The 21,580-nt window shown below is 54.6% G+C and overlaps 1 protein-coding gene across 1 annotated transcript in view; it reads left to right on the top strand.

Moving 5' to 3' along the window:
- The window catches only part of DHCR24 (24-dehydrocholesterol reductase), a 28,647-nt gene extending 12,566 nt beyond the window's left edge, over positions 1-16,081 (top strand). Inside the window, exons 4-9 of the mRNA XM_027570371.2 lie at positions 437-555; positions 2,452-2,715; positions 7,727-7,870; positions 13,591-13,788; positions 14,091-14,269; positions 15,018-16,081. Coding sequence (XP_027426172.2) covers positions 437-555; positions 2,452-2,715; positions 7,727-7,870; positions 13,591-13,788; positions 14,091-14,269; positions 15,018-15,171 — 1,058 coding nt within the window. The 3' untranslated portion in view covers positions 15,172-16,081. The remainder of the gene's footprint in view (positions 1-436; positions 556-2,451; positions 2,716-7,726; positions 7,871-13,590; positions 13,789-14,090; positions 14,270-15,017) is intronic.
- Positions 16,082-21,580: the final 5,499 nt, after the last annotated feature.

The following is a 21,580-nucleotide window of genomic DNA, read 5'->3' as shown; positions in this document are numbered from 1 at the left end:
AATAAGTCTAGTCTGTCTCTCCTTCTGCAGGATTCATGGTCCCCAATGCCTTTCCTTCTCCAGGGGAAATACCACAGGACACAGCTTCCTGCCACCCAGGCACCCCCCCGCCCCGTTTCGTTAAGGTCCCTCTTAAGATGAGTGCACACAGGCATTGAGGCGGGGTCTGGATAGAGGTGAGGGTGTGAGCATCCTTGACAGGCTCTCCTGCAGGTCCCCCTACCTCGGGGAAGCCCCCCAGGCTCCTGTACGAGCCCCTCCTCCCCTCTCCTGCTCTCCACATCCACAGAGATGGGAAATCTACACGAAGTGGCCAGTCCTGTCACACCTCCCTTGTGCTGTGAGCAACCCCAGCTCCTGTGAAGTGCCCTTTACCCGATCCCCTCCTGACCCTGCACCCCACAGCTCTGCCTGGCTAACACACGTGTCTCTGCAGGGGGCTTGATCATGGGCACGGGCATCGAGTCGTCATCCCACAAGTACGGCCTGTTCCAACACATCTGCACTGCCTATGAGCTGGTCTTAGCCGATGGCAGCTTTGTGCGATGCACACCGGTGAGTTCCAAGATGGGGGATATCCCCACCAGCCTGCCCTGGGCATCAAGGATCCTGGGGCTGGGGAGGTAGGAACCCTGAGGGTGCTTCCTTTCAAACACACCTGGTCGGTCTGGGTCTGTATCCATAATAATAACAAAGATTGATATAGCCCCTTATATGTGCTCAGATACTGTTGTAAATGCTTCATATATATTAAGCCATGTAATCCTTCAATAACTTTACGAGGTACTATTATTAGCCATATTTTAGAGATGGGAAATTAAAACACAGAGAGGTTAATAAACTTGCCCAAGATCACACAGCTAGGAAATCCCACATGGCTGGGCTTCAAACCCAAATTATCAGGCTCCCAGATCCATGCCCTTAGCCATTTATTATAGCATTCTGCCTCTCTCGGGCGAGTCGGGCCCGAGCCACAGAGCTCTGTGCCAGGTGTTGTGAGATGTAACTAAAGGTGGCAAGAGGGGCTGTTTTGGAGAAACAAAAGATAATTCTGCTGCCCAGAGTGGGATGCAAACATTTAAGGCATTTTACCCTAATGAGTGGGACAGGATTGAAACTTTAACCAAACTCAGATTTCTGAGCACATCTAAGGGGCCCCTAGACGGCCCCTTTTTACAAGAAGATGTTTTAGAGAGCCACCAGGGTTCTTGGCCTCACAGAAGAGAGTCCAGGGCAGGCTTGAGAGCCCTGGTCCTAGACAAGAGAGACCCCTTTCAGGATTCACAGCGATTCACATTTTCCTAAACACTTGCTTGGGCCCTGCCTTCTGACCTGTTTATTACTAGCAGAGAAAGGAGACAAACATTCATGAATGACTTAACTTCTTCCCTGAGGCCCGTTTTCCTCGTCTGACAAATGCGTTGTCAGGAGGAGAAAGGAGATGCCACATGTGAAACTCCTAACATAGAGCTGGGTACCTGGCAGACACCTGGTTATTACTGCTGCTATCCGACAGTGTGGTTAGGTGGGGGCCCAGACGGCCCACTTCTGCTGTTCCAGAGACTTCTGCCAGCTTGCTGCAGAGCTTCCCTGCTCCAGTCCCCCGCCCTCGCCCCCTGCACTCCGCCACAGCCACACCAAAGGCATGCAGCATGAGCAGAGACAACAGAGGACTGTCCTCTTGGTAAAGGGCCCAACAAGGCTGGACTCTTTTAAAAGGAGCTTTGTTAGAATCAAAGAACCTGAATGAGAATGGCCAGATGAAAAGTCGGTTGTCCGTCTCTAAGACAAATACCAGAACAAGAAATGATAAGGTTAGAAGCAAATTGTGGAACCAGATGAGGTCTTGCAGGAAGAATGTTGGGTAGGGAGTTAGGCGACCTTGCCTGAATCCTGGCCTCTCTGTGCTGACTTGTGGGATGGCTGGGGGGAGCCATGTCACCTCTTAGAGCGTCACTTTCCTTACCTGTTCACGTGGAAGTGTTAGTGCTTTCCCTGGGTTTCGGCGGGATTCCACAGCTAATGGACTAAAAAAGGCTTGTATTAGTAATGGCCCATTTTAATGTTCCCTGATGACCCTGACCCTTAGGAAGCTCTTTTTTTAGCCTGGCCTGGGACCCTTAGCCCTTCATCCCCCATTTTGGCTCTTTGGGCAGTGCTGGCCCTGGCCTCTTTCTGGGCAGCCTGTGGTCCGGGGGCTGTACCCGGGTGGAAGAGAGAGGTTGTGCTTTCCATGAGCATCTCTGGTACAGAGGGCAGTTGATGCTGCAGAGGGAACACAGGCCCAGAAAATCCTGTTTCTGAAGTTCCTGGTTACAGTTTATACAACAAGACAGCAACAGAGCAGGAAGTAAGCCGAGGCCCTGGGTTCTCTGCACCCCTGTTCACTGTGTGCCACACTGCGGGGTCTGGGGGTGCAGGCTCTCAGCATGTGTTGACTCTGCCTCATAGTCGGAAAACTCAGACCTGTTCTACGCTGTGCCGTGGTCCTGTGGGACCCTGGGCTTCCTGGTGGCCGCCGAGATCCGCATCATCCCCGCCAAGAAGTACGTCAGGCTTCGGTTTGAGCCGGTGCGGGGCCTGGAGGCTATCTGCGACAAGTTCACCCGGGAGTCCCAGCGGCTGGAGAACCACTTCGTGGAAGGGCTGCTCTACTCCCTGGATGAGGCCGTCATCATGACGGGGGTCATGACAGACCAGGCAGAGCCCAGCAAGGTAGGCCAGGGCGTCAGCGGCCAAGGGCCATGGCCTGGGGAGGAGGAAGGCTCGGGTGGGCTGGGGCTGAGCCTGAGCCTGTGCCCCCACCCTGACCCTGCCTGGCAGCCACGTTCTTGGAGGCCGTGACCTCAGTCAGCCCACCTGGGGTTGGGGCCCTAGGATCTACAGTCAGAGCTGTCTCAGATGGGGATGGAAGCATCTGCTGACTCTGCCCCGAACACCTGCCAGATACATGTGTGCCTCTTGGAAGGCACACCCTTTTGCTGATCCTTACAGCAACCCCATTTTATAGATGAGGGAACTGAGGCTCTAAGAGGTCCTGTGAACTTCCACGAGATGACAGAACCGAGATTTGCAGAATGGATTTGATGCCTCAGAATCTAGATGGACATTTCTCTGATGGATGTCATTTTCTTTTCTTTTTTTTTTTTTTTTTGAAGATTTTGTTTATTTATTTGAGAGAGAGAGAGAGAGAGAAACAGCATGAGAGGGGAGAGGGTCAGAGGGAGACGCAGGCTCCCCGCTGAGCCAGGAGCCTGATGTGGGACTCGATCCCAGGACTCTGGGATTATGACCTGAGCCGAAGGCAGTCGCTTAACCAACTGAGCCACCCAGGTGCCCTGGATGTCATTTTCAATAGCAGCTTTTTTTCTCTCGTGTGAAAGCGTTTGTGTTTATGAGAGACTTGGAAAGGATAAATGAGTAAAAGGAAAGAAGACCCTACCGATAAACATGACCCAAAACCAGCTCTTGCTAACCGTTGGGTATATTTATTTCCTCTCTTTTCAGGGCATACATTAAAGTTTTTAAATTATAAAAGTAGTGTCACAACGTTGAACTATGTAAAGGAAAGTTAAAAATGGGTCTCTTCCCCCAGGCTCACCCCCAGAGTAACTGCTTGTAACACGATGCATGCCTCAAGGTGTGTGCGCACGGTTCGTGGGCACACCCTCCTTTCCTCCCAGTGACTCAGGATGGCGTGTGAATAACTGACCTAGCCCGCTGCTTCCTAGTGAACATCTGTCTTGCTTCAGATGTTTTGCTCTTACAAATAAGATTGCGTTGAAGATTCTCTGACATCCATCCTTGGCCTCTTGGGCAAGCACTTCCGTAGGATTGAGTCCAAAAATTGGAATTCCTGACTTAAGGATTGGAGCAGATTACACACTGACAGCCGCTGCCAAACAGTCCTTCAGAACAGTGGTGCTTCTGCCCGCGTCCGGCGACGGTGTGTGACAATAGGCCTTTCTCCTACATTCTTGCCGATGCTGGATACGATCACTCTTTCATTTTTGCCAATCTGATAGGGTTAAAAATAGCATCTCATTTTCTTTTGCGGTTCTCGGGTTGCCTTTGTGGTTCGAACATCTCTTTGTACATTTTTTTCCGTTTGTCTTTGGCTGTGACCGGCTGTTCAAACTTGCGTTTTCCGGTTGAGTGTGATAAGCCTTTCCCCACATAGTCACATGGCCTTCAAAATTGTCATTTAATGACTGCAGAGCACTTGTGTTGAATGAATGCCCTCTCATTTACTGAACCATGGCCCCGTGGTTGGAAATATAAGTTGCTTCCGGTCTTTCCTTTTTCTTTTTATTCATTTATTTATTTTTAGAGAGAGAGAGTGGCAAGGGGGGTCAGAGGGAGAGGGAGAAAGAGACTCAAGCAGGCTCCATGCCCAGCAGCGCAGAGCGCGATGCAGGGCTCCATCTCACGACGCCAGGATCATGACCTGCGCCGAAACCAAGAGTCAGACGCTTAACCGACTGAGCCACCCAGGCGCCCCAGTCTTTCCTGATTTTAATTAAGGTAGCCATGAACATCTTTTGTCTATAATTGGAATAATATCTTAAAGTACATCAAAGGATAAGTACCCTTAAGGCTCTTGATCTATATCTGTATACTTAAAACCTTTTAAAATTGTAAAGGACTTGGAAATCGTCTGGTGCAATTCCCTCTCTAAATAAGGAAACGAGGCCTGGAGAGGAAGAGACTTCTGTGAGCACTCACGGCTAGCATGGGGCAGGTCTCTGACTCCTAGCCCAGTGTTACTTCCCCAGCATACCAGCTTCTGTAATCCAGCAGCATTCAGAGACACTGACCGAGGACCCCTCCTGGTGGGGCACCGTGGTGGGTGCTGGGGGATGGGGATCCTGGAGCAGGAGTGGGAACACTGGACATAGACACAGAGCCAATGTGCCGTGTCGCTCCCCAGGCCCCAGCTCTGCTGACCCACAGTGCTGGTCACCTAGCACCTGGTCACCTGGCAAGGACATCTAGTGCAGATGTTTTCTGCCTTCTCCCAGGCATTCCCTTAGAGGCTGGCGGAGGGGCCCTCCCTGTGCTCATCCCTGGTACCTGTTTGCTGCATTAGATGCCACCTAAGTTTATAATCAGGCAGCGGGGTTTGTACAACTTTTAAAAATGTTGAAACACCGTAACCAATTCCCTTATTGCCCTAGAAGACCACGGTCTTACCCGCAAGGTTCGCCTGGTGTCAATCGGAGAGGGTCCGGGCCCCCAGGCTGCAGACTTTTACAAAGGGTCCTGACGCCCATCAGTAACAGGGTTGGGGGAGGAGAGTGGCAGATGCCATTAGACATATGGACATCTCATTCTTCCAAACAGTCCTGGTGGGCAAGCTGCTCAGGAATTTTTCCCTGGGTGTCTGGCCCTGGGATGGGTCCTCTGCAGGCCCAGAAGAGCCACTGGGGGGAGGCAGCCCACCCTGATATACAGGGGAGGCCCGGGGCTAGGGAGGGGCGTGCTCTCTGAGTGCTCCAGCTAGAACTGGAGCTCCTGTGGCCGCCTGGCTGCCACAGCGGACCTATCCCTGGGAGAGACACAGCATCCGGGTTCTTTAGCATCTCCTGGGCTTGTCTGGCATGGAGGTTCCTACTGAGTCAAGGAGCACAGGGAGTGCCCGAACCCAGGTATGCCCCAGTCTCGATTCCATTATGCAGCTGGTGCCGCTGCCAGGTGTGTGGCCAGGCCACACCTGGGGTTAGATCAGGTTGCTCCGCTCCTGTTGGGTTTCACTCTCCCTTGTACCAGCAGGCAGAGGCCAGCGCACGGTGTCCTTTGCCGTTTTACGCTAGCCACGCTAACATGGACTTGCACAAACAGACTCTTCAGCCCAGCATCCTGGCACCTTGTGGCCCCGGTTTCCTGCCAGCATAGTGGCCTGCTGCACAAGGGGACACCCTCATGGGCTGGAGTGTTGCTGCCGGAGATGGGGGCCAGAGGCTCCTAGGGGAGGGGCTTGCGAGGGGGTGGGGGGCAGAGGATGGGGAGAGGGCTGGGAACTGACCGCTGTGCCCTGTGGGCAGGCGCCATGCTGGGCACTTTCCTCGTTGGCTTTTCTGGTTTCCACAGCCACTCCAGGGCAGGTAATAGCTCCGTTTCACCAGTGCTGAAAGCAAGGCTCAGAGTGACCTGCCCAGGACCAGCACCGTGTGTTCAAAGTAGGACAAGCGAATCCACAAACAGTGCACAGGACGATCCCATTTTTATAAATCCACGTGTATGCACAGAAAAGAAAACCTAATGAGTACACATCCGTGTTAGTAGTTACCTCTGGAGGATGAGGCTGCAAGGTGTCTCTCTTGCCAAGTTACGTATTTCAGCAGCATTTGAAGTTCCCACAGGCATTTATTTTGCTTTTGGAATCGGGAGAAAATAGTGATAGGTTTGTTGTTGTTGTTCTTATAATGCTCACATTCCAGAGCACATTCAAGTTCCCCCGCTGCCCAGCCCTGGCCTTGTTGTGCAACGTTGGATAAGCTTGAGTCCTTGCCCTAACCCTGGCCAGCCGTGTGGCCTCAGGCGCCCTGTTCGACCTTGATGGTTCTCAGTCTCCTCATCAGCGAGACAAGCACAGCTCTGCCTTGCAAGGTCACGGAGGGGGTACAGAACAAGCACGCCAAGTGCCCGGAGCATGTTGTTGTGATGGGTCTGGGCCATGAGCCACCCTGGGAATGCTCATCTTACTCTGCTCCTGGCTTTATGCCCCGACGGTTCCCCGGCAGCATCATGCCTCTGCTCCGAGGCCGCTGCTCTCGGCCCCCTCCTCAGCCTGTGCTGCACCCCAGCTGGGTGTGATCTCACCTGCCCCATAAAACTCGGGGGCCTCTCCCACCCTCCAGAGAACAGGGTCTGACGTGGGGCCCAAGTGTCTGCCGCATGTGGGTGTGATTTCTAGTAGGCACAGAAAACCTCCCACAATGGCGATAGTTTTACTGCCGTTTTATATGTGAAGAAAGAGGCTGAGAGAGCGACCGGCCCCAGGTCACACAGCTGGTGGGTGACAGGAGCCGGGGTCTGGCCCCAGCTCTGGAGCCCATGCTCCTTCCAGGCCGCCGCCCTGCCTCTTCCCAAAAGCACCTGCCTGGAATTCGTTCCATGCGTGAGGATGCTGAGGCCCAGAGAGGCTGAGTCATGCCAGGGCCCCCGCAGGTGGAGCCCTGAACCGTTTAGGACTGAAGACTGTCTCAATATAAGATCTAGGCATTGGAGGCCGGGGGCCTGGTGCCAGGGAAGTGTTAGGTTCCCTCTGTGAGCTTCCTGCACTGAGGGGGCTGCCTGAGGGGAGCACGGCACCCAGAGGGTCGTGGGGCTTGGTTTCGGTGGCAGGGAAAGTGCCATGGTCAGTCGGCGCTGCTGGCCGCGGGACCCGGTGACGGGGTCGGCCGAGTGGGACAGAGGGAGGAAGGGAGGGAGGGAAGGCGTCCCCCGCGTGGTGCTGTGTCCTTCAGCGTTTGCCCCTTGGTTCTGTCCGTGAGGGGGAGGGGTGGCTGAGCTCTCCAGACCGTCGGCCACCACTTACCCTCGCTCTGCTAGAGAATGCCCGCTGTGCTCAGCCTCACCGGGCTCTCGAGAGTCTCAAGGGTGGTGACAGACATGAAAGCTTTGAAAAGGCCATGGGTGCTGAGCAGAAGCGGGTATCACCGTTACGGCCCGGTGGCACCAGGCCCTCGTCTGTGGGCTGACATAGTGCCCTCTGTCGTTTCAGCTGAATAGCATTGGCAACTACTACAAGCCCTGGTTCTTCAAGCACGTGGAGAACTACCTGAAGACAAACCGGGAGGGCCTGGAGTACATTCCCTTGAGACATTACTATCACCGCCACACGCGCAGCATCTTCTGGGAGCTCCAGGTGAGGCTCGGATTTCCCAGCCGGCCGGGCAGGGAACCAGGCCGGCCAGGACTGTAGGGCAGGAGGGGCTTTGTCCCAGGGACCTGGAGCACCCGTGGACACGACACCACAGCGCTGTCCTCCGGGGGGAGCAGACCGCTTTCACTTAGCCTGTCCCAGAGCACCTGTTCTGTGCCGGGGAGTGGGGCGCGGGCCGGGCACTTGGGAGCGCGCACACCTGCTCTGCCCTTGAGGAGCCGTAGCCTCACCAAGCCGACAGACCTTGGCACGGTGAAGGGCCACAGAAACGGGAAGGGGAGGCGGCTCGTTCTGCCCAAGATCAGAGGTGGCCGTCGAGCTTGGCCTTGAAAGGTGAGCAAGAATTTGCTGTTGTGTGTGGAGGGGTGAGATGCAGTGACATTTTAAAGAGGGGCGACGGAGAAGGCCTCTGGGGGGGTGGGGAGGGACTTGTGCGCAGGGACCTGACCACGGGCGGGGGCGGGTACATGACGAGCCAGGCAGAGGAAGAGCCGGAGCGTGGGTCCTCAACTGGGCTACATGGCTTCTTTTTTCTTCTAAGTCATAGAACCTAGAAATAATCACTTTAATGTGTACCATTCAGTGGTATTTAGTACATTTGTCGTGTTGTGCAACTTGCACCAAAGTTGCTGAGGAGACGGACAGTAATCTGGAAGCAGTAACGAAGCCGCGGGAGGAGCCCCCCTCACCTCCGTCTACCCCAGATGGTCATGGGAGAGGAAATGATGCCCCTGCGGAGGCCCGCAGGGACCAGCCAGCCCCCAGCTAAGAGCAGGCAGAGGAAGACAGTGTCCAGAGAAGAGACTGAGGATGGAGGGGCTTTGCTGATGTCAGACCACGAGAACATGGAGGAGGGCTTGGGAGATGAGGGGACAGGGCCGGGTGGAGTCAGATTAGGACATGTTGCCTCGTGGTGGCAGGCCACCGGGCACCTGGAGGCCGTGATGACTAGGTTAAACCAGGCTGACAGGCATGAGGTTAGACCTGACAGTCTCCTAGGAGAAGGTGGGACATCCTAACTGTGGGCCCGTCTCTGAGGCCGAATGTGATGGGGCCGTGGTGAGGGCTTGGAGGAGCGGGGAGCGGAGGGCCCCTCAGTGCCCTGGGAGCGCGGGGCTCCCCCACCTCCAAGAGAGCGCCCTTGTCAAGGCCCAGAGCGGTTGGTGGTCTGCCAAATGCAGAACACACTGGAAGTCCCTTTGGCCCTGGCAAGAACAGTGTTAAGGTTGTGACAGGTGTGTTTTTGTCAGGAGCAAGAACATTTAAGGGACAGGAAAAGAAAGGACCAGCAAGGGACCCCGAGAAGAACATCAGATCGTACACAGTAATTGCTCTGCACGTGTTAGCTGTGACGCGGAACACCACACACGCGTTATCTCAACCTTCCTAACAGCCCCGGGGTGGTGGGGCCTCGCGTCTGTTCCATTCTTCAAATGGGGGGGAACTAAGGCTTAGGTTGTCCAGAGTAACACAACTCAGGAAGAGATCGAGTATAGTTATCTCTTGCAGCCTAATGAGCTACCCCAAACTTAGAGGATTAAAACAACTGACCATTTCTTCTTCTTATTTTCTGTTCTCTCACAGTTTTCTGAGGGCAGGGATTGGGGAGGGACTAATCTGGGTGGCTCTGGCTCAGGGTTGCAGTCCAGTGTCGTCTGCAGGCTTGCGCGGGGATGGAGGATCTGTTTTCCAGAAGGTTCCCTCACACGGTTGTTAACAAGAGGCCTCCGTTCCTTGCCACGTGGGCTGCTCGAGTGTCCTCACGACAGGGCAGCGGGAGCTGTCCAGGAGAGAGACCAAGGAGGAGCCTCGAGGCCTTGCAGGGCCCGTCTCCTCACACTCCGCCAGCCCCGCTGTACGCTGTGAGAGCAAGTCCAGCCCCCACTCGGGGAGGCAAATCACGCTCCACCTCTTTTGAAGAAAGGAGTAGCAAAGCATCTGTGGGTGTTTTGCTTTGTGTTTTTAATTCAAGTTAGTTAACATATAATGTAGTATTGGTTTCAGGAGTAAGAATTTGTGGGTTTTTTTTTTTAAACCACAGAGCTAGGATTCATAATGAGGTTTGTCTTATATTTTTGTGCCATGAAGCACTGGCTGTCCTTCCCGAGGTGAAAGGAAGAGTCTAGTAGGACGGGTGTCTTACAACTGAGATTTGCACACAGGGCAACTGGGCGGAGCACCACGGCATCCACCACAGTAGATTTGCAGAAGCCCAGACTTCTAGAAAGAAGGGGTAATAAACAATGTCAAGTGTGCATGCCTTTTCCCCCTCCCCGGGGGTGAACTCCTCCTCCCTCGGGCAGCCCTCCACCCTGGTTCCTCCTTGCTGAATCCACTCTTGAATCAATCACAGGTGACCTAGGCTGATGCTGAACCTCTTGGTCCAATCCTGTCACCCTGGGGCCAGGCCTTCCTTCGCCCAGCTCAGTTAATCAGTAATATTTGGGGTCGAGGCCAGCCGCATGATCTGCAGGGCCTGTTGCAAAAATCAGGGAAAGAGTACCGTCAAATATAGTCCCGTGGTCTCTCTTAAGTTTGCTATTTAACGTTCTAAGTAAAGAAAAATTAGTAAGTTAAATGATTGGAACGAATTTACTGTTCATCTCTTATTAGGAGTATTTAACTCTTCGTGAGTATGTGTTTCATTCTTAGTGGACCAGTTGCACAGAACGAGCTCAGTTGTGTTTATCTCCCTTCCTGGTAAGTTCACCTTCTCTCAGTACTCCAGCGTGGCTTAGTGCTGCGTAAGGAAGGACTGAAGGGAAAGAGGACTCTGGGCAGCCCCTCTTTCCCTTCCCTTGTCTGTCCTCCTTTTCAGCCGGTGTAAGTGGTTGCCTAATACAGGGAGGTAGCACCGGATAGGGTTCTTGGTGACGGGTGTTTCTTTTTAATGCCACTGCCACAGGGCCTGCATTTGGGGCTTGGGGTCCTGGCTCAGGCCCGGCCCCCTGGATCTGTTGTGGGGCCCTGCAGAGCAGAGCAGGCCAGTAGCAGACTGGACCCAGGAAAATGGCAAGGGCAGGCAGAGACCGGGGAGCCAGGAGTAAAGCCAGGGACACGGGGCCTGGGGTCACTCGGAGGCAGAGGGTTGAAAAGAGGAGGTCGGAGCTCACTGTTTAAAAACTTGAACTTTTCTGAGGTTGAGATTTTGGAAAGGAATGGTTCTAGCTGATGCTTTTGGCTAACAATTGACTGTTTTTAAGGGAAAAATACAAATGGCTTTTAAACATGAGAGCGATGATGGGTCTCACTCCGTTAACGCCGGGCAAAACAAAACTGCAGGAGTCACATCTTTCACCCGCAGGATGACGGCGAGGCGAGGCAGAAGTTTTGACGACGCTGTTTGGCCTGGGTGTGGGGAGACAGCACTCCCTGGTGTCATTTGGGAGAGTGTGATGTGGCACACGCTCTTGAAATAATATCTACTAAAATGGCACACACTGAACCAGAATTTTCCACGTCTTGGAATTTATTTTACAGATAAATGAAGATGTAAATGGGCAAAGACACATGTAGAAAGGATACTCACTGGAATAGTCTGGAAATCATCTAAATGTTCATCCGTACAGAACTGATTCAATCAATTAAGGTCCGTCCACACGGGAGGGCAATGTAAAGGGCCAGATGCTCGTTTGGGTTTTGTGGACCATGGGGTCTCTCTAGAGGCCGATCTGCCCTTACAGCCCGAAAGCCCCCACAGACAGGGTGTAAAACACATGGGCATGGTTGTGTCCCAGTAGAGCTTTATTTGTGGACCAGATTTGTCCCAGGAGCCATAGTTTGTGGGTGTCCGCAGGGCAGTGGTAGCACCCACGGGCAAGCGTGTCCTGGCTGGCTGCGCACGAGACTCTGGGAAGGGAGAAGCACAAGGCTGTTAGACGCCACCATCTGTGAGCTGTTGGTCTGTACTCCCATCCGCGTGTCTGCGCATCAAGTGTCTCTAGAAAGGGACACAGATCATCCTAACAATGGCTGCCTTTGGGGAGGGGACAGAAGTTGGGTTGGGGAAGAATGAAGTGGGGTCAGGACCCAGGGGGGAAATGGGGTGAGGACATGAAAGGAGGCCTAACCTTTGGATGGCTGGGATTTCTGCTGTGGGTATGTGTGACTTTTCCAAAAACAAGCGAGGGAACAATAAAAGCCAAGCCACACCTTGTTCTCCGGTCATGTGCTAGCGTCAGTGTAGGTGCCAGGATCTAAGAGCTGAGCAGAGCTGAGTGCAGATGGGTCCCTCCCTCTTAGGAGTGGGCCGCCAGTTGGAGAGCTGGCTCCAGGGGAGAGAGGGAGGGTCCCTGGGCTTCAGAGCTTAGCACCTGGGTTCCTTTGGGAAGCCACCCCTGACCCCTCGTCTGATGTGGGCCCTGCGTCATTTTGTCCCAGCTCTTCCCACACTGTAGTCCTGTGGCCTGTCTCGTCGACTCTGCAGGACAGGGATAGGGACCATGTCTCATTTTTCTTGCTATCCCCAGCACCCAGCGTGGAACCTCATACCTGACCTCATAGGCACCTTATAATTGTTTAATGAATAAAGGAATGTCCTTGGGGGCGCCTGGGTGGCTCAGTCGGTTGACCCTTGGTTTCATCTGACCCTTGATTTTTGGCTCGTGTCCTGGTCTCGGTGTTGTCAGATGGAGCCTCACATCCGGCTCCGCGCTTAGTGCAGGATCTGCTTGTTTCTCTCCCTCTGCTCCTCCCCCGGCTCATGCGCAGGTGCTCGCTCCAAGAATGCTACCCCATTCTTGAAGCCAAGGACATTCCTTTACATTCGGGAAGACAGGCTTGGAGCAAGGGAGGAAGATAGTGAGTGGAGGGAGGCGAGAGTCTTGGCTGTTGGTGACCAGGCAGGATGGCCGGCAGGTGGGAGCCATGGTGAGCTGGTGGGTAGCATGGGGTATTGTCAGAAGCAGTGCTGAGGGAGGGGGCTCCTCCCCGGGGGTGGGTTGAGCACGGAAGAAGAAGAGCAGCCTCTGCTCAGGAGCGTCTCCAGGGAGGCTGAGTTGGGCGAGGCAGGCAGGGTAGCGCTGTGAAGGGCCACAGGCACGAGAAGAGAAGTGGCTAATTCTGCCTAGGGTCGGAGGTTAGCCGTCAGACTTGGCCGTGAAAGATGACAGAGAATTTGCTTTTGTGCGTGGAGGGGTGGGGAGTAGTAACATTTTAAAGAGGAATCTGAGCAGGCCTCTCTGGAGACACTGTGAACCGGTGGGCTCATGGATGACCCTGAGCCAGACCTTGCCCACCCCAGTGAGAGCGGCCCCTGGCTGTGTGACATTAGGGCAATTGCTTAAGCTCTCTGATGATCTTCTCATTCAGTAACATTTTCTCGACCATTTACAAAATGCCTTCTGTGTGCCAGCCACTCTGACCTCAACTACAGCAATTACAGTTATCTTCTTTTGCTCCCGGCACTGGGCTGTGTGCCTTCTAGGTGGTATCTCATTATTCCTTCAAATCCTGTTTTACAGATAAGGAAACTAAGCTCAAAGAGGGTAAGTAACTAGCCCAAGGTCATCGCAGCAGGTAAATGCCAGAGCTGAGACTCAAACCCAGACCCGACTGGGCAAACTGTGGGTACCACCGTTCCCCTCCAGACAGGAGGAGTGGGCCCTGTCATATGGAACGCTGAACGAGGACCTGGCCCCTGGTGCACGGAGGTACTTGGCCCTGTTGGCCCCTTCTCGCCATCGCCAACCTTTGTCTTTCAGGACATCATCCCCTTTGGCAACAACCCCGTCTTCCGCTACCTCTTCGGTTGGATGGTGCCTCCCAAGATCTCCCTCCTGAAGCTGACCCAGGGCGAGACCCTGCGCAAACTGTACGAGCAGCACCACGTGGTGCAGGACATGCTGGTGCCCATGAAGTGCCTGTCGCAGGCAGTGCACACCTTCCACAATGACATCCACGTGAGCCGGGGACGGCACCCTCTGGGCCTCAGTGTTCCCAGCTGTAAAATGGGCCTGCTCTGTGATGGCCCTGAGAGGAGAGAAGGCATGGGGGCTGCTGCTGAGCACTCCTGTGAACTGTTCACATTTGTGTCCTCTAACGTGGCAAAGTGGAGGCGCTGTCGGCCATAGCCTCGGGGATTGGGAGTGAAGCCGTGGGCAGCCAGAGAGAGGGGTCTCTGGGTGGGGGTGGAGCGGGCCCGCCATGAGGCTGGCACCTGTTGGAGAAAAAACACCAACGCCCCTCTCCCTGGTCCACCCAGGTCTACCCCATCTGGCTGTGCCCGTTCATCCTGCCCAGCCAGCCGGGCCTGGTGCACCCCAAGGGAGATGAGGCCGAGCTCTATGTTGACATTGGAGCATATGGGGAGCCACGCGTGAAGCACTTTGAAGCCAGGTCGTGCATGCGGCAGTTGGAGAAGTTCGTCCGAAGCGTGCATGGGTGAGTGGCCCAGAGCGTGGCACGCTTTCTCCGGCCGCCAGCCCCAGGGTGCCGCTGCCGGGGGTGTAGAGTAAGGTCAAGGTGGCCAGCCCCAAGCCAGCCCCACTGGTTGCCGAGGGAGTGTGGGGCCGTAGTGGCCTCTGGTTTGGAAAGTACCTTGAGAAAGTCTGGAGGTGGGATTTCCCGCCCCTCTTCCTCACAGCCCTCCCATGAGCACACCAGCATCCCCCAGGTGCTTGGGCCAGAGCCCCAGGATCACCCTGCTCCGCGCCCCAGGGCAGATGATGGTGTGGTTTTAGATAGGTTCCGGGCTGCTACTCGGGGGTGGAGGAGCTCAGCGGAGGACGGAGGGATTCGTGACTGAAAGCGGCACAGAGGCCCAGGACAGCATAGCTCAGAAACGAGCCTGGAACAAACCCTTGATGTATTGAATACATGGACACGCCTCAGAATAGTTAGGCTGATTGAAAAAACCAGGAAAAAGGAGTACTGTATGATTCCTGGTATACGAAAGTCTCGAACCCACAGTGACAGAAAGCTGAGCTGCCTGGGTGGTGGAGGGCAACGGACGACACGGGGCCATGATCAAAGTTTGGGGGGTTATGGATGTGGGGGCAAGCGCTCCTGCCCCCGCCCCCGGGTCAGCAGGGGGTAAACGAGAAATTCTCCACGAGAGCTTCCTGTGGCTCGTCAGGGACACAGCCGGGGCCTCTCGGGTCCCTTCCCCTCTCCATCCTGTGCTTCCCAGGTTCCAGATGCTGTATGCCGACTGCTACATGAGCCGGGAGGAGTTCTGGGAGATGTTCGACGGCTCCCTGTACCACAGGCTTCGGGAGCGGCTCGGCTGCCAGGACGCCTTCCCTGAGGTGTACGACAAAATCTGCAAGGCCGCCAGGCACTGAGCCTGGGCCCGCCCGGAAAGAGACAGACATGTGGGTGGGCCCTGTCCCCAGGTCCAGGAGGCATCTTCTCTTCACTCAAGCTTGACTGCTCTCCCAGATCCACGCTTCCAGAAAGAACCCCCTCCAGAAATCCCACCCGGACTGCCTCGACAGCTAGCCCTGGCTCCCAGAGGCAGCTGAGTGGAGGGCAAAGGACGTGGGCTCTGGAGTAAGACGTACCTGAGTCCCGTTCCCAGTTCAGCCCCCCGTGAGCTGCGTGACTCTGGGCGAGTCACCCAGCCCCTCCGGACCCAGCTGTCCATCTGTTGAAGGGGGGGTCACAGTGCCTGCCTGCAGGCTGTGGGCATCGGGGTCCGGTGGCGGTCTGGCGGGAGGTGCTGAGGGCCGTAGCTGCGCTGACTCTGGCTTTCCGCTCAGCACCGAGTCCAGGAAGTCCCCACGTGAGGTCACCTGGGTGCAGCTCTGGCTGGAAGGGTGAGGGGATGCTCCAGAGTCGCACCCGCCATTGCTTCAGTCGGCCAGACACACCCCTCAAAGACAGACGGAAGGAAGGTTCCTCTCCCTCCCCGGGGTCTCCGGAGGGCAACAGATGGGGCAGGCAGGCCCAAGACGTGCTGTGCCAAAGCCAGGTCCCAGTCCAAAGTTCCTTGTGCTGTCCTTGGGGACGCCCTGCCCCTTCCTCCTTCCGGCCCAGGCTTGCGGGCCCACCGCAGCCATCACCCAGGTCTCAGAGAAGACCGTGTCCTCAAAGACACTTCACGGCTGCCTCCTGTCCCAGCCCAGGCGGTGTGGCTCCCGCTCTGACCTGGGGCCGGAGCACCCGCACCCATCCTTGGCTCCCCGACCCTCCGTGCCTCTTTTGGGCCCCAGAGCCTGCCTAGTCACGGGGCGGGGGGGGGGGGCAGGGTGGGAGCGGGGCGGGGGGTGGACCCCACTAAGCAGGAAGATGGAGGCTTGGTGTGGAGTTTCACTGTGGGGCCCCAAGGGAAAGACCATCAGCTTGATTTCTCCAACCACTCCTCCCTTCATTCGCCCCCGCCCATAGCTGTAGTTAATTTCAGTGCCTTACAAATCCTAAGCTCAGAGAAAATTAGCCCCGTTTCCCTTCCAGAAGGAAAGGAGCCTCCCTAGGTCCTTCCCGACTTGTTAAAAGCCTGGTTGGTTAAGCAACTCCAGCTGAGGAACGGCCCGTCCTCAGCTGAGGACCCAGCATCTGAGAAGGAAGTGTGTTGTGTATGGAGCTGGGATGGAGTGAACCGTGCCAGGCAGTGACATGCTGAGAGCAAGAGCGAGAACTGCACTAGGAGGCAGAAGCTGGCTCTCAGTCCCTGCTGGCTTGTTAGCAAGCCGTGCGACCGTGGGCAAGTCATCTGGCCCTCAGAGCTGCGGCCCCTCGCCTCCCCAGGCCCTGCCACTGTGGGAGTGCAGGACTGTCCTAGACCGTGTGCTTGCAGTGCCGAGCAAGGCCAGACCAAACATAAACCCTCTGTGTGGGCGCTGTAAGGTCCTTCCTTCAGTCCAAGGCCAGCTCTCCTGTCGCTCAGAGAATGACACCTATGGCACGCAGGGAAGGGTCCGCGTCTTGTCGCTGCAGGTTGCCAGAATCCCAATGGAGCCAGGCTTTCTCCGCTCGGCTATCCTCCTGCAGGCTCGGCACACTATCAGGTGTCCTCGGATGGTCCCGTGAGTGCTGGGCACCTTCGTGACACTCAGAAGGCAAAGACACCCCCTCCCTCCTCCCCTTACCCATTTGGCCTCTGGAGGGGGCATGAGAAAAATAAGAAACCTCATTCTCCAGCTTGTCTGCAGAGCACGTGAATTCTGGCCTTCGCTTCCTGGTGGGCGCCTGCGTTTCCCACTCGATGCTAAACTGATGATCCTACTTCTTGTGGAGGAATGGTTAGCCCGAGCAGAGGGGCCCGGCCAAGAAGGCCCTGGCGTTCCACCAGGGGGGCCTCCATCCTAAGCCGCCGGGAGGGTAGCCAGAGATGCTAGCAGCCTCTACTGCCCTTAGTCCTAGAAAGACCAAAATCCTGCCCTTCACAGATCTCACCCGGAAACTGGGGCTTGGAAGGGAGGGTCTCGGGATCACAGCAGCCTCAGGTTTATGTTTTGTTTCTGTCATACGGTGCCCCGACAGGGGCAGACTTGCAAGCATGGCAGGCCGCGTGAGCGGCTTTTTCCCATAGCCAGCCCCATCCCTGTCCATCCATGTGGTGGTTTCAGGGGGAGTGAAACTTGGCACTGGGGTGAGTGTGTGTGCAAAGTAAAGGAATAGGCCTTTCCCCTCCAGAGCCCCAAGTTTCTTGGCTGCACAAAGGTTTTCTCTAGAATCCGAATTGCAGCCAGTTTCTTTGGCTGGAAGGATGCATCATCTCATTAGCTGTTACAGAAGGGGAAGGGGTGGGGGATGTGTGCGGCAGTGCATGGTGTGTCGTTATTTTTCCCATGACCGCGGGGACCAAGGAGAAAGGCCCCAGTGTCCCCGAGCAGGCTCCTGCAGCCGCAGGAGCTGTGCTTGCTGTCAGGAACACGTCCCCGTGGCTGTGTGGCCGCTGCTTCTATACAAATAAAAGCGTGACCTGGAGACTAGCCTTCGTCGCTTCTTGTTTGAGGCTCGGGCTCCGGCGCCGGTGGGTTTCCCCCTCTGGACCATGGGCAAGGGCTGAAGGATGACACGGAGGAGGGCCGGGGATCGTGGGCACTTTTCCCCGTTTTTGGACGTCTGCCGCTGGTCGCAACGTGACATATCGTAGGTGTGAATGGGATGGGGCTGACCGCAGGAGGAGAGGCTAGAAGCCAGACGACCAGTGAGAAGGGCTCAGGGGAGGGGTGATGGTAGCTCGGATCAGGGAGGGGACGACTTCTTAGGGTGTCAGACGTGGTCATCAGGAGCTGCAGTCCTGATTGTCCGCTTGGTCACTAAAATCCCTTCTTCGAGCTGCTAGAGCTGCTTTCCCCAGCCTCCCTTGCACTCAGGTGTCTCCCGTCTTAAGGAGATGTGAACAGAAGTGGGAAAGACCTCCCACATGAGGTTCTGGCACTTTCCCCTTCTTAGCTGGATGCCAGTGACAACCAGGCCATAGGCTTTGGCAGGGTCACTAGTTGGAAGGAGCCTGGATTCCTGAGTAACTATGCAGTACTGCTCATCACCTGAGCCCTGGCCTGGCCTATTCCAGGAGCAAGAAATAGAGCTTTGTAGCTGAGTCACTACCACTTGGGAGTGTTCGCTAGAGCTCTTAAAGTCACCCAAGTTGGTTGTCAGGCCTAAATGAGCAGAGATAAAAGAGCTGAGTTTGGTACACATGGATATATGTGATGGACATTTTCCTAAAATATGTGAGACATGAGGGTCCTATCCTAAGGTTATTTGGGAAGAACCCTTTAGGACGTTTCCAGTCATTCAGTCCTACAAGTCTGGATTTTTGTGAACTCACCTTAAACGAGAAATCTTTAATGTCCCTTAAAATAGAATTTGTATCTTAAGCCTTAAATGCCACATGACACACAATCTCGGATTTTTTTTTTTAAGATTTTATTTATTAGAGAGAGAGAGCATGAGCTGGGGGAAGGGCAGAGGGAGAAGCAGACTCCCCGCTGAGGAGGGAGCCTGATGCGGGGCTCCATCCCAGGAGCCCAAGATCACGACCCGAGCCGAAGGCAGACGCTCAACTGACTGAGCCACCCATGTGCCCCTGGTATTGGATCTTCATCCTGTACTAGAAGCAGGTCAGTTTACACCCCCATTTTACAGGTGAGAAAGTGAGGCTCAAGGAAGGTCAAGTGATTTGCCTGAAGGCCACATGGACGCTATTAACAAATTAAACAAGGACACAGAGCTGTAGCTCATCTTACAGCACAGAAGTAGGGAATGAGCCTCAGCACCAGCGGAGACAGTCGCTCCAGCTCTGGAAGCAGTGAAATGAGCCCCCGTGGCTGGGCCTCACCTGTAGCGGGAGGTCAGAGCTCACGGCATGATCTGCCGAGAAGGGAGGCAGGGAGTGTTCGGCTCTGACGGGGCTTTTCCTTCCACCGGAGCCACTCTTTAGTTTAAACAGACCCTCAGTCCACACACATAGTGTCCACACATTGGCATTCATGCCAGAGTAGCAACAGTTGTTTTCCAAACTTGGCTTAGTAGTGTGAAAAATCACACTACGCAAGTTAAATGCGGGCATATTTCTAAACTAGGCTTCCTAGTCCTGTCTTGGTGATTAAATGGTCTAACAGGTTTCATCTTGCATGACTACTCAAATTATTCAGGTGACTGCCCAGGCAGGGTGTGTTGAGAAAAAGAGTGAGGCTTTGTTGAGGTCTAGGAAGGGGTATTTCAATGGTGCTAGGGATGTTGAAGCCCTAGTGTCCTGGTCCTGGGAGATGGGGCCTTCTGGAAGTAAGCGTGTCATGAGGGTGGAATACCTGTGATGGGGTTAGTGTCCTTAGAAGAGACTCCAGAGATCCAGCCCTCTCTCTGATCGCTGCCATGTGAGGATACAAGATGTCCATCTGCACACCAGGAGGAGGGCTCTTACCGGACACGGGATCTGCTGGCACCTTGATCTTGGACTTGTCAGCCTCCAGAACCGTGAGACATAAATATTGTTTAATTCACCCAGTCTCTGGTAAGTTGTTATAGCAGCTTGAACAGCTGAAGACAGATGGTGTGAAGATTGTTGACCCAATGGACCCAGAAATAGTTGAATCCTGCTCTGTCCATCACCTCTTCTCCCCACGGGGTTCCCTAGGGAGCAGTCCCAGGGAATGAGTTTTTTAATGGGGCATTGCAAGGTAATAGAAAAAATATATAGTGGTCTCTGTCCCCAGTTCTTGGCACAGGGCTCCTAAAAAAAACTTTGTAATTTCCTAAGTGATGAAAGCACTAGAAACCTCTTTTATTCTAATATTTGGCCTTTGACCCTGATTCCTGACTCTGAATGTAAATCCTAAATCCCTTGGAATTTCCTGGGTGATAGGAGTATCTTTTGTCCTAATGAAGCAACTCTGGGTGGGCTCCTGGTGGGCTCAGGGATGGAGCTCCAAGGGTCAGGTTAGAGAAGGTGAAACTCCCTTTAGGGCCAAAGGACCATGGCAGGGCCAACAGCAGGGGCCAGGCTTGCTGAGGCCCAGGGCAGGCAGCGAGGAGCCCATATTACAAGGATTCAGGACGTGAGCTCGGAACAGGAGGGGCTTTCCCTCTCACCTGGCCTGGCTGTTGTGCCTGAGGTCACTGTGGACTTGAGGTACAAGGCACTGGAGAGGGTTCCTGATGGTCAAAACCATCACCCTCGTTTACTGAGAACCTAACACAGCCAAGAAAAGTCTCATCCTATTAACTATGTTAGCTAAAGCATAAGTGCTGGGCAACCTAGGGAAACGTCCCTTCTCTGAGCCTGTTTCCTCTTGCAAAAAGCCAGCTGTGCTTGATCATGCTGAGGTATTAGATGACCAGCTACTTAGCTGCAACAGGACTGCCTATGTGAGATGCCCACTCATTGTTATGTTACCTGTGATCCAGGTTGCAGGATGGTGCTGGAGTCACAGGTCTGGTGACATGGCTTATGAAAGGCAGTTTTTGCCCTGCTCAGGGCTTCCCACAACTTGGCAGGACTTTATATTCAACTGGAAGAAACTGCTACCCTCCTAGGCAACCAGGGAGTTGCTAGATCCTGATGTGAAGGATGTCATGTGCCAGAGTGCTCACCCCAGTCTTCTGTGGACTACTGCAAGAGATTGAACTAGAATTGACGGTGGGCAAACCTTTACCCTGACGTGGAACTCTTTTTCTCCAAAGCTTTTAGTCCAACATATCACAAACAGGGTTTGTACTTAGGTTCAAGCAGGGCAAAGCTAAGAGCCCAGCCCTCATGGCCAGCCCTCCTGCCTTCCTTCCCCAGAGGTCAAGGGACACCTCAGTAGAGCCCAATTAACAAACCTCGGCTCTCCTTATAGCCCTGCCCAGGCAAAAGGGCAAAGCTCACAGGGAAGCCGGATTTCAGCTGGGCGTCCATAGGATGCTTTTGCAGGCATGGCTGCCCTCTGCTGGATGGGGCTGTCTTGTCAGTGCATAAGGAGCTTGGCAGACAGTTACTGTTGTGGAGGAAAGCAGTGGTCTCCGAAGTGAGATGCCCAAGCCAGCGGTCTGGCAAGGTGACACATCTAGAAAAAAATATCAGTGCTTGTGTTGGTCTGGGTCAGAAGCAGACCCTGAGACAAGGATTTGGGCACAAGCCATTCATTTGGGCGGTGAAGAAAACAGCAGTAGGTGGAGGAAGAGACGAGAGCCAAGAAAGTGTGCATTGTCGACAGGTTACCACTGTGGGCAAGGGGAGTTGAGTTGTGTGGGGAAAACTCTGAAAGCCAGAGTAAAACATACACCTCAGAGTTCTATCCCACAAGGAGTGAGTTTGCT

This window comes from Zalophus californianus, chromosome 4, assembly GCF_009762305.2.
Source record: "Zalophus californianus isolate mZalCal1 chromosome 4, mZalCal1.pri.v2, whole genome shotgun sequence".
Taxonomy (NCBI): domain Eukaryota; kingdom Metazoa; phylum Chordata; class Mammalia; order Carnivora; family Otariidae; genus Zalophus; species Zalophus californianus.
Note: the sequence above shows the minus strand (reverse complement) of the source record. Positions and strands in the feature narration are given on the sequence as shown.